At 39.1% G+C, this 13,631-nt stretch overlaps 1 protein-coding gene across 12 annotated transcripts in view; it reads right to left on the reverse strand.

The window, feature by feature from the left end:
- CEP128 (centrosomal protein 128) overlaps positions 1-13,631 on the reverse strand; it is a 483,641-nt gene that overhangs the window by 316,153 nt on the left and 153,857 nt on the right. For all 12 annotated transcript variants that reach the window (XM_070797945.1, XM_070797947.1, XM_070797949.1 and 9 more), the window contains one exon: positions 5,250-5,600. In XM_070797945.1, the coding sequence (XP_070654046.1) occupies positions 5,250-5,600 (351 nt within the window). The remainder of the gene's footprint in view (positions 1-5,249; positions 5,601-13,631) is intronic.

Below are 13,631 nucleotides of genomic sequence, written 5' to 3' on the forward strand. Positions count from 1 at the left end.
ACTATGTTGGTCAAGTTTGGAATTTCTTTGGCAATATATATACTAAAAGCTAAGTAACTTCTATTTTCTTTTGGTTAATCCTTGGCTAGTAGCCATAGCCCAAGATTTGTCTAGACATTGACTTCGTGTCTGAAAATGTCAGTGTCCTAACCACCACCTCAGTATCCTGGAGATTCCTGGGGGCCCTCAGTTGAATAACCTTTGTCTTGAGGGAATTCAAAATAATGGACTTGGGTCTCCTTTGGTGAGAAATGCTTGAGTAGAAGTGCCTGGGCCTGAGAAATCAGGCTTGTTTTTTTTTACCTCATTTAAATTTCTGCTAAATGTCCTACCTCCCTCTCTTACTTGGACTAACTTTAGCATAGATAGACAATTTGGCTTTTCCAACTCTGAGAGACTTCAAATTACCAGGCTCAGTAAATATGGACCAAAGATAGCAGATTTTCAGACTCCCAACACCCCAAGATCTTTCTCTCTGCTTTTAGACAGCCCAGTTTCAAGCTGTGCTTGTCGTTCTCTTCTGGGAGTTTTCTAACGGCTGCAATAAGTACACAACAGACTCCAACATCCTCAAGTTTTCCTGAAGTGAAGTGAAAGTCGCTCAGTCGTGTCCGACTCTTTGCAACCCCATGGACTGACTATACAGTCCATGGAATTCTCCAGGCCAGAATACTCGAGTGGGTAGCCTTTCACTTCTCCAGGACATCTTCCCAACCCAGGGATCAAACCCAGGTCTGCTGCATTGTAGGCGGATTCTTTACCAGCTGAGCCACCAGGGAAGCCCTAAGTCATTAACCTACCAGTCACTTAATACCATCCCCTGAAGCACATCATCAAGACCCAAAGGTATGACTTCTAATGGCTCAATTATTTCCAATAGCATGGTAAGGTTTTCCAGCTTTCCCTTGAGAAAAGTCTGATCATCCCTGTCCTCACCCTACTTCTCCACGTAGTCAATCATTTTAGGTTTGTTCACTTACAGCTCCTTACTCTGAGAATTGATGTTTCATATCAGCTTGGATTTTTTTCAGCTGCAAGTAAGAGAAAACTCCAATTCAAGCTAGCTTAAACTACAAGGTGATTTACCATCATTCCAAGCAGAACTCTCCAGACCCAGTATGTCAGAGCTCTAGGTCCACTGCTCTGCATCGCTCTCAGCAATACCTTCCCTCCTAATGAGGCTGCAGTCTCAGGATCATCGCAGGACAGCCTCAGCCATTTCTGGCATCACAGTCAAACACAATAATGTTCAGAGAAGGAGGACATCTCCCTCCTAGCGTATTTTTTTTAGGAATGAGTAACATTTTTCAGAAGGTCCCCAACAGTCTTCATAGTTCACCCTTCAGATGAAGAATAGTTCTTGATCAGAAGAGGGCTAGATGCCTAGCAACTGGCCTATGTTAATTTTTTTTTTTAATGTGATGGAATGAATTGAGCTGGGGTCAGTGAAGAAACCAAGATCACTAGAGGAGCCAATATACATGGTATTCTATGTAGGTTTTACTGGTACCACTCAAGAGCAGCAACAGAATAAGTAGAGAGTTAGGTAGATCCCAGACTGAAGATCAGTAAAATGTGTGGGGTGGAAGTTAAGAAACTGAAGATGCCGGTGAACATGTCACCAGATTAGCTTTTCATGAAGTCCAGTCTGAGAAGGAAAAAAAACTGATTTCAAGAAACAGTTGGTCAACCAATGGAATGTAGGAAGATGAAACTCCGATGGTAATAGTTAAAAGAGGAGAAAGGAATAAAACTAATGTGGACAATAAGAGACTGAAATTTTAGAACTAAAGATCTGAACACAAATTATAGATGATGACAAATTTTAGCCACAGAAATTACCTGCAGAGTGATTTGAAGGTCACTATACAATAGGAAGTTAGTGAAATATAAAAACACAGAGACCAATGGGCTGCTGACTTAAACTTGGAGATCACCAATGATAATAGCAAAATTATATATAATGAAACAGGTTGAAGGGAAGCCAGGGGTGAAAATTCTTGAGAAAAGTGGAGGCTTAATGGAGACATAGTAGCAGTCAGGAAAAATGGGAAGGGAATGTTCTAACTGAACACTGTTTCCACTGAAGAAGAGCTATAGGGGAAGATTATGAGAGGAGGATTGAAAATGGGTGGTGTGATGCCAAAGGAATCATACTGCTTAAAACCATGGTGATTTATAGGAACAGGAATCAACTCCTCAAAGGCCTATCAAGTATGTACAGTTCTTTTTCCTTTTTTTTAAGGAACCAAAAGGTAGACAAGAAAAATTTTTAAAGAAAACAAAAGTTATTTTTCTGCACGGAAGGAAACATGCAGAAAGACTGCCGGGTTATACTAACATATCAGTACTCTAGCCTTTCTTAAATTGCTTATGACAAGACTGCACACACATTTAGAAAGTGTGCACTTTAGCACTGATCCTCCTTACTTTTCAACCATTAAGAAATTCACATTTGAAAAGATAGTATATATTACATACAGCTCTTTTATTTCCCTCAGCATGAAAGCAATACACAGAAGGAAAAGATGGCAATTTAAGATTCTCGAAGCCAAATATTATCAAGGAAAAAGCTCAATACATGGGCAAGTCAATTATCCTGCCAATTCAATAAGAAAAAACACAACCTAAGAATCACTCCCATTATCCATGTTAAAAAAAAAAAAAAAAAAAAACATGAATTTGGAAACATTCAGAAAAGCATACATTATGATCAAAACCCAAATTGAAATTTTTTCCTTATTATTTTTAAAGTACATATAAAAACCAATGACTTCAAAAGCACTTTAAAGGAAAAAAGGCAAAAAATCATAATTCTTGACTAGATTATTTACATCAATAGAATGCTAGGCCTTCTAGTGAATGTTATATATAATGATAGAATGTTACGCCATCTATGTATCTCTGAAGAATATCATGATTCCCTGATGTAACCATTCATGTCAGTGTCTTTTAAGAAAAGTATACATACTGACCTGTCTGGATTTTTTCTGCAATGATATGCTATTTATTTGATGTGCCATATGCTTCAATAATGAAACAGTTTTGTAATATGATATATATCTGACATCTTACCAAGATTTCATATGTAATGTAAAAAGCAGGAAAAAAAAAAATAAGAGCAATAGTTAAGAGAATAAAAGCTTTTGGCTTTCTAATGAATTTTAAGTGGCACATCTTAAAGCAGAAAATAAGTGAACCTGGAAAAAGATAGATGGAAGTAGGCAAGGAACTATTTTGAAAATGCAAAGACTGCATCTGTTGAGCACATGAAAGGGCTCAATAAAGTTACTTATTAAACAATTAATCCATTCTCTATAACATGCTTTATTTGTAAACCAGTATCATTTTCACCTTAACATACACTTCCAAATATACCCTGGAGTCACTTTTGGAAAGTAATTCGTCCCCAAAACACAAAATGTGAGTAGACTGTCTTACTACTGCCCTAACGTGGTTTTCTGTTTTATTCAAAATTAAATATTCTTCAGAGGCATTATTCAGTAAGGTATTAAAGATACACTTTTTCCAAAGTGATTTACAATATATTTCCATATCACAGACTTACTGGACACTTGAATTTGCAGTAGAATATCTGTTACCCTTTCTTCTTTGATTAACCATTGCTCTAACTGCGACATGCTGCATTAATTTTTAAGGCTTTTAAAGTGGAAATTACAATGCCTGCTGTGATAATTGTAATACTACCCTAACTGTGGCAATCACTTTAAAACTACTTCTTTGCTTATCATTAGCAATGCTAAGTGATAAAAATAATTTTAGCAGGAGTATTCTGGGAAGTGATTGTTTAACAATTTTTAATATTTAAACAGCTCAATCGAGAAAACTCTCCTGGATTAAGGTACTGTCTGATGACATGGACCCTTCTAAATTTCCTCTCATTAAGTAAAATCCCCAGATGGCTCTCAATCAGTCAATTTCCCCAACCACTCTTCTCTCTCCCTACCTCCGTTATAGGCAGACTCATTGAACCAATTGCCAAACCAGGCTGACAACAGAATAATCAAGGTAGACCAATCTCCTGGGATCAAATCAATTCAGATTCAAGTCTGAAAGCTTCAGAAGGGCTTTACCTTGGGGCAACGAGTCACCTATTAAGTGTCAGGTGGGTTAAAGTGAAAAGCATTCCACAGTCAGTGAAAAGTGATCATTTTCTCCATATTTTATATCTCCAAGAAATTCGTATGTAAAAATACAAGCATCGTGTCCATGACAGCTCATCTGTCATGAAACAAGCATCCATCATTCTTAAGTGCTGACAATTGATTTTATAGGTGTAAATGCCCTACATTTTGCTTTCTTTTGAAAGAAAGTCAACTTATCCAAATGATTATTCTTCTGAAACAGAGTTCTTGACAAGTGACAAATGACAATGCAGAAGTGATAAACCAAGACTAAACATGGATAAAAATCAATCATGACTTTCCTGCTTATTATCTTATAAACATCTGGGTTTAATTCAATGCAAAGATATAGTTGAGAATCAACACAGGAGCATAAATTCCATTTAAAATAACTGATTATACAAGAGAAAAGATGACGTTAAATGTATACACAGATCAATGAAATGCTTTTTGTTGCTATCGAAGGAGCACAAAAGTCTTCAAGAGGCTTGAGATTTGACAATATTGCTCAGTGAGATTATCAGTGTTACTCACTTAACTAAAATTACAGTTGCTGCCAGAAAATGGTCCAGCAGTAATAACTGCATCTTAAATGCTTCTTTCCAACTAATACTGAAGTTGAGATATACAAATAAATGAGATTTTAAAATACATTCACTGGAGGAAAAGACATGTGATATTAAGGAAGATTTTGTGATTTTCTTCCATTTGGATATTAAAGAATAATTTCCAATTAGGGCAGGGCAACCCACTCCCATGGACAGAGGAGCCTGGCTGGCTACAGTCCATGGGTTCACAAAGAATCAGACACGACTAATCAACTCAGCACGGGGAGCACTGGGGAACTAAACACTAAAATAGATGAGGAGAGTGGATCTGTTTTAAGGGTTAACTCTGCAAAGCCACAGAATGTTAAACTACTACAAAAGCTGTACAAAGATTTTATCTTTGTACCTTGAGATAGTCAAGACACAGAGACTCTTCTATCAAGAACCTCTTGATAGGTCACACACACAGCACAGCACTCAAGAGTTTGTTCAAAGGACAAATGAGTGAATGGTTGGTCACAGCAGAAATCATTCCTCAGGAATGTGGCTTTTGTACCTGATTATTCTTCTCTGACAGTTGATCGAGACTTTCAGATTGTTTCTCCAGCGTGCGTTCTAACTTCTTATGCTTAAGCTTCCACTGCCTAATGGACTCCTGAGCTTTCAGCTTCAGCTCCTCTCTCCTCTTCTCTGCCTCCTGTCTCAGGCCCTCAGACTGCTGGAACTCCAGAAGGTATTGCTCGGCCTGCTTGGTGGCCTCCTCGGCGTGCTGAGTCAGCTTCGTGATCTGCAGGTCAGCACGCTTGTGTTTGGCATCACATGTCTCAAAGTGCTTCTGGATCTCCGTCAGTTCATCCAACATCTCTAGCTGCTGTTTTTCCCTGTTCTCCAATTCACGGGTTAAATTCTAGGAATAAAGCATGTGAAGGATCAGGAACATGTTCTTGTTTACATTGGATGTATAATATATCATCAAACAGGAGTCACTAATGTCATCAAATTAGCAATCCATCTAGAAAATATGATCCTTCCCCATGTATTTCATGATCATATTAATTGAGAGTAATTTGTTATAAAAATATTCTCATTTTTAGACTACTGCATTATTCAAGAAGGGAAACTGTTTTTTTCCCCAATTGACTGTCACTAAAACAGAAAGCCTCGTTGATGAGAAAAACAACATGTATTACTTTAGTAAGAATCTAGTGTCTTGTACAATGAAAGAAATGTCAATGTTTTAGAATTTGTCAGATTGTCAGAGCAATTATATGCCATTATACATAATGCTTCACTTTCTGACAGCAAATAAAATTTTGTGATAATAAAATAAAAATCTGTAACAAAAAAAGAACATTGATGATAGAATCACCAGTATAGACGATACTGTAATATGAAAGTCCATTTAAAAGTGATAAATTACTTATAGATAGGTTATTTGACTGGAAATACATAATGTTATAAGTTGATGAACTTATCTCAAGCTATACAAATCAATGAAGGACAGATTTTCAATTTATAAACTTAAATTTACATGGAATACTTACCTATTCAAGAAAAGAACTTGAACTCTTAAAATCTAGTTTCTCTAAACCAGTGGTAGCAGTCGTTTAGCCGCTAAGTCAGGTCCAACTCTTGTGACCCTATGGACTGTAGCCCGCCAGGCTCCTCAGTCCATGAGATTTCCCAGGCAAGAATACTGGAGTGGGTTGCCATTTCCTTCTCCAGGAGATCTTCCCGACCCAGGAGGGAACCAGTTTCTCCTGAATTGGCAGGCAGATTCTTCACCAATTGAGCCACCAGGGGAGCCCCCTCCCCAAACCAGAGTTGGTCAATAACACACTTGGAACTTACACTAAATCATCATGATTCAAATGCATTTTTAATTTGAGAAGAGTGGTGAGCAAATACTGATTTTTTAACTTCAAAAATGAGAGTACATTATATAACGTTTTATACAAATAAAAGAATGTTATCATCATTAACGTTAAGCCACTCTTGTAAAGCTCTGGAAGCCAGTGAGAAGTTCAGAAACAAGTGCCTACGATGCATCTCATAAGCTGCTCCTTCTGAGCCTTAGTTTCAAATACCTGTGGTTACAAAAGTAACACGAAAAGGTCATATGTTCAAGTAAGATTGGGTTCAGGAAGCTAAAATGACTGTGAGCTGGACAAACAATAAAATATCACCTACACGGTCCTAAAGCACCTATAAACAGACTGGAAACACTTACAAACCTCCTCTAACAGCAGATTATCAGTTCCACATTCAGCATCCCTCAACTGTGGCTCAAATCAAGTTAAATATCGTTTCTCTCATGATTAAAGTCATGATTTGACATTATGGCAACAACATATAAATAATGCCTCGAAAACAAGAGGTTTGCATTTGCTCAGTTTGCTAAATCCAACGCAGCTTGGAAGCAATGAGTCACTCCTTTATCCCTCCAAACAAAACAGTAAAATGAGAACTGTGCACTTGTTTGTGTGGAAAATTCTAAAATGAGATCAGAAAACCCTAGTGATAGTGGTTTACCCTTTTGCCCTGATCTAAAAGTTTTACCACTACACCAGAAATCAACTTTATTAAACAAGCAGTATTCAAGTGGTTTCTACATCAACAGAGAGATCCCATTTTTCCACCCACAACAAAGACTTAGGAAAATGGTTATACTTCTGATGTGTTAGGCACATAGTTTATAAAAAGGTTAATAAGATCTGGCTTCAACACCAAAGAAGATGATAATCTAAGTGGGGAGATATTCCCACTAACAACTAAATTACAACAGTGGTAGTACAAGGTGCTAAAATATGATGGACATTTATTTGAACGCGTTTATATTTTACAGTGTGGCTGGGGAGGGTCTCTCTTAGGTGGTGACATAAGAGTTGAGATCTATACCAGTCCAAGTTCGATGGGTGCACTGGGATGACCCTGAGGGAGGGGATGGGGAGGGAGGCGGGAGGGGGATTCAGGATGGGGGACACATGTACACCCATGGCTGATTCATGTCAATGTATGGCAAAAATAACACATAATACTGTACAGTTATTAGCCTCCAATTAAAATAATTAATTTTTAAAAAAAGAATTGCAATCTAAATGAGACAGAGCCAGTAATAATGGTAACAGCAACGACGATGACTACAACTAAGGTTTACTGAGCAGTTAAGTTGGGCAAGGGATAGTACAAATGCTTTATATGAATTACTTCACTCCGTCCCACCATAAAACTAAAGTAAGGCACTCTTATTATCTTGATTTGAGTAACAGTCAATCACCACTTGCAACTTGCCCGAGATCACATACCTAAGAAGTAAGGGCACAGAATTCAGACTCAGACAGTCTGAGTCCAGAGCCCACGTTTTCAACTCTTTACCAAGCTTTCAGACTTCCAGATGGACCCTAACTCCACGTGTCTACAGTCACTCACTCCTATACACCTATCCTAGTGGTTTTTTTTTTTTTTTTTTTCAGAACCGTCACCTTTGAAGCAAGGGTATATCCAACCCCCTTTCCCCCATTATCTCCTCCTTTGGCTTTATCTACCCATCTGCCCAATTTCCTTTTCTCCTAATACATTTGCTCTTCATTGCCAAGATGAGATGAGATTCCTTTTACTGGCTTGAGATTCAGGCTCTTTAACCTAACTTACTTATTTCGCTTTAGCCACTCTCCTGCTTACATCTCAAACTCCTTTTAAACCTATTCACCTACTGAACTCGAATAGCAAAACCAACATCTCTGTAGGACCTAAGAAAAAATCTCCTATTTCCCATATCAGGTTACTGAGTCCTCCAAGGAAAATCACAAATGAGTATCAGGGAACTTGATGAGACACTGAAAGCCACCCTCGGTGCCCAGAAATTCTTCAGCATGCCCCTACCTGGTCTGGTGTGCTCTCTCTGAACCTACCAGCTTTTTCACTCACTGTGGCATACATAATAATCTAGCTCTCCCCCTGAAAAATAACACTGAGGCTATTAGGCAAGACACCCCCCAAATTTCCTACATGTACCATCCTGAAATCTTCCCAGTGGTTAAGGAAAAGGGACCTTTCTTCTTCAGACAAATGAGCCTACCTGGGTTCCTTCCTTCCACATCCATCAAGGACTTCATCACCCCAGTTATGCCTTCTCTTTTCCTACTATATCATTCTTATCTACTATTCTCATCTTTAAAACCAAAACAAAAAACTAATTTTTTAAGTGTAACAAACAAAAAACCTTTATCAATCTGACATGATCTTCTAACCAGCATCCTGTCCTCTTCCAGTTAAAAACTTCTGCAAAGAGCAGTCCACACTGATGCCCCACAATCTTATTTCCAATCCACTTCTCAATTCACTGGCTCTGGTTTCCAGCCTGATCACACAATTAAAATAACTCTCATCAAGATCCCCAAAGATAACCTAAAGCCAAATACAGCAGGCTCTACAAATCTTTCCTACTATCGTTGTTGCATGTGACACTGCCAATCACTTCTTCTTCCCGTGTTTCTTCTTCCTTGACTTTCATAATACACTCTTCACTAGTTCTCCTTTTTCTTTCATAATCTCCTTTCCTGGGCCTCTTCAACTATTTGGCTTTTAAATAGAGATACCTGTACAGGGTTCTAGTATTAAGCATCATTCCATCTATAAAACGTCTTTGGTGGTAAATAAGCATGTAGGTAAACAGAGATTTAAGTGATTCCTAATTCAGACCCAGGCTCATCTTAATTCCAGATTTTTAAATATCTAGTTGCATAATGACCCTCTACACTTGATAATCCCATAGGCATCTTAATTTTAGCACATCAAAAAAGTGAATTCACTGGATGCCCAACTCCTAACAAAAAGACAGTCCTATTAAAACAGCAGTAAATCTCCACTGAGGGAGGGTAAAAATGGAGCTGCACTTGTGTATTTAAACACAGTGAGAGAGTCAGAAATAGCTGCTGTAAGAAAAGAGAACATGAACAAGAGAGAAATGTTTAAAAGCTGACAAACAGAAGTAAAGTTTGAGACAATTTGATTGAGACAATTAGATTGTCTCAAATTTACAAAGGACCCAAGAGTAGATGAAATTCTTCAAATTTCTCCAGCAACTCTTTTGAATCCAGAATTAAAATAAATCCAGCATTATTTATCCTCTGTTAATTACAGAGCAACAAGAATAGGCACAGGATTAATAAATGCAAGCCCAGGGCTTAACAAAATAAATTCCTTTTGTTCTCACATTTTAAAACTGCAGACTTTCATATTAACAGATAACAGACAATAATTCACTTTGAAGAATATGTGAAAACACCGTGGCACTGACTGGATGTGTGAGTGAGAGTGAACAGAAAGGGGTGGGTCTTACTATAAACAAGGTGGCTATCACTCTTGATGGGAAAGTAGGTTTCAATCTGAACAGCATGAACCAGCCTCCAGCTGCCCTGAGTCTGGAAACTGTTGCTACTGCTTTGCTCCTGTCAATCTGACTGCATCATGCTTCATGTAAAACTTACCAGAGAATTCCTTCCTATATTCATTCCTCATTCCTTGGTGGAGTCTATTCAGTCACTTTTTTGACATTCTCTTTAATCCATCTTCCTCGAAAAACCCATCAGAATCATCTAGTTATAATAAACATTTCTCCCTCATCAATCAAAAGATTATTCTATAGAACCCTCAAGACAATTCCTCCAATAAACACACATACACAGAGCACACGTGAAGCGTACACATACATCATTAATGCCTGGATAAATGCTACGAAGGTAGGCACATATAGTAAACATTAGTATCCTATGTACTGCGTGAAACACTAAATGGAAAGCAATTTTATTATTTATTCCATTATGATTATTTTCAATTCCAACAATACTATCATACATTCCTGGAAGCATCTTCTACCCTGAAGAACCCTTTATATATTTAAACTGTGTAAAATTATCTCAGCTACTAAACCAGGCGGTTAAATTTTATATCACTTAATTAACCCATTATTTATTTCCCACTATATAAGTACCATCAAAGATAAGAACAAACCAAAGTAACAGAAACATACTTTTTACCAAGAATTCCTTCCAGCAGGAGGGGAGGGGAAAACTTGAGAATCCTATACAAAACCTTTCAGAGTCTGTGGTTGGACCTGAGAATTAAACTAACAAAAAGCTCCAAAATCACTGCAGATGGTGACTGCAGCCATGAAATTAAACGACGCTTACTCCTTGGAAGGAAAGTTATGACCAACCTAGATAGTATATTCAAAAGCAGAGACATTACTTTGCCAACAAAGATCCATCTAGTCAAGGCTATGGTTTTTCCAGTGGTCATGTATGGATGTGAGAGTTGGACTGTGAAGAAGGCTGAGTGCCGAAGAATTGATGCTTTTGAACTGTGGTGTTGGAGAAGACTCTTGAGAGTCCCTTGGACTGCAAGGAGATCCAACCAGTCCATTCTAAAGGAAATCAGTCCTAGGTATTCTCTGGAAGGACTGATGCTAAAGCTGAAACTCCAGTACTTTGGCCACCTCATGAGAAGAGTTGACTCATTGGAAAAGACTCATGATGCTGGGAGGGATTGGGGGCAGGAGGAGAAGGGGACGACAGAGGATGAGATGGATGGATGGCATCACCGACTCGATGGACGTGAGTTTGAATGAAATCCGGGAGTTGGTGATGGACAGGGAGGCCTGGCGTGCTGCAATTCATGGGGTCGCAAACAGTCAGACACGACTGAGCAACTGAACTGAACTGAAGATAGATTAACAGGAGAAAAGAATATGAATTTTATTTAATCTGCTAAGTCACTTCAGTCGTGTCCGACTCTGGCGACCCCATAGACGGCAGCCTACCAGGCTCCCCCATCCCTGGGATTCTCCAGGCAAGAACACTGGAGTGGGTTGCCATTTCCTTCTCCAATGCATGAAAGTGAAAAATAAAAGGGAAGTCGCTCAGTCATGTCCGACTCTTAGCGACCCCATGGACTGCAGCCTACCAGGCTCCTCCGTCCATGGGATTTTCCAGGCAAGAGTACTGGAGTGGGGTGCCACTGCCTTCTCCGATACATAGGAGCCATCACAGCAAAAAAGAAGATCCGAAGAAGTGGTTAGGACTGAGAGCTTATATACTTGTTAATAAAGAATTTGTGGAGAGATGACAAGATAAAAGAAAAGGAATTTAATAATAGAAAAGTGACTAGGAAATCTATGGGGAAAATGAATGGAAGATAAGAGGACTGATGCTGAAGCTCCAATACTTTGGCCACCTAGTGCAAAGAGCCAACTCACTGGAAAAGACCCTGATGCTGGGAAAGATTGAGGGCAGGTGGAGAAGGGGATGACAGGGGATGAGACGGTTGGAAGGCACCACCAACTCAATGGACATGAGCTTGAGCAAACTCCAGGAAATACAGGACAGGGAAGCCTGGTGTGCTGCAGTCCATTGGATTGCAAGGAGATGGACACAGCTGAGCCACTGAACGGCAAGGGTTATTTTAGGTTTGTTTGTACAGATCCATTTTGGCATCAACTCCCAGTTTTCCTTCATGAGAATGCTCTTCTTTTCCTGGTATAGGGAGGGCACCTTCCTCGTGGGAAATACTGACTTGTTTTTAGGTACAATGAGGGGGTCACAGACCCCTTTTCTGCACCTCCTTTGTTCTCAAGCGCCTCAGCTGAATAAAATCAATACACCAACATGGCATAGTTTGGGGTAACATGCTCTGATCTCCTTCAGGTTACATTACCAAAAAATTTATGAACGCTCCAATTTACTAAAACTTTATACATTTGAATGGATTTTTCTCTTGCCTTCTTCAGATGGGAAAATATATTAATGGGTAGCTGTATAAGGGTCTCAGGTTTGCTGACAGCTAGGATTCACAGAACTAGAAGCATACAGTTGTACTTATGCTAAGACTTATTAGAGTGAGAAGAAGCAAGGCAAAACCAGCAAAAGGAAAAGGGCACGCAGGGCAGGCCAGTGGAAACCAGGTGCCCAGGAGCCTCCTTCCCAGGGGACTCACACAACACGCGCTCAGTTCTTCCAGCCATGAATTCTGACCCTTGCGAAGTGCTGTCTACCAGGGAAGCTCATTAGAGAGTCAGTGCCCAAAGGTTTAATTAGGGCCTGGTCACTTAGGTACTATCTGCCTCGTGTGGGTGTTCAGTCGCTTCAGTCATGTCTGACTCTTTGTGACCCTATGGACTATAGCCGCCAGGTTCCTCTGTCCATGGGGATTCTCCAGGCAAGAATACTGGAGAGGGCTGCCGCGTCCTCCTCCAGGGGAGCTTTCCGACCCAGGGATGGGAGTGATGTCTCTTATGTCTTCTGCATTTGCAGGTGGGTTCTAATGCCTAGTACTGTATATCAAAATCTCAGACTCCTAGGAACAAAGCAGGTGTTCAGTAGAAACCACATTTGTTTGTACAAAATGTCCAAGCACAGTGAGCTACCTTTATTACTTAGGGAAGATTTCATATCAGTGTAGAGAAATGATTATCACTCCAGTTCCTGGATGCCAGACAAACACCTACCTTGCAAGCAGACCCTCCTGAGGAAAGCTGCCTCAGGTCTACTAACTTAATTCCTCTGTTCCAGGTAGTAAAATGGCCAAAGGACAAACAGAAAGGAAAAATTAAGGCCCTAAATAAGTTCTTAATTAAAAAATAATTAACTATAAATAATACCTGTAAAATAATGCATATAGAAGCTAGTAGAAAAGAACACTCTCCCTTTAAAATTGATTGGCTTTGGCTGCCACTGGCTCCCTTTTTAATAGCTGCAGTGGTTGTATTCAAATTCTAAGAAAACTAGACAACCCATTCATATGAATAAGGCATTAAAACACAAATTAGACCAAGAAAAAGAGAGATTCTATTAAAAATATAACATGGATAGGACCCACCATACTCTCTAGCTTTAACCGATCACACATCTAAGAACATAATTTTACATATTTTGATTACAAA

This window comes from Bos indicus, chromosome 10, assembly GCF_029378745.1.
Source record: "Bos indicus isolate NIAB-ARS_2022 breed Sahiwal x Tharparkar chromosome 10, NIAB-ARS_B.indTharparkar_mat_pri_1.0, whole genome shotgun sequence".
Lineage (NCBI taxonomy): Eukaryota > Metazoa > Chordata > Mammalia > Artiodactyla > Bovidae > Bos > Bos indicus.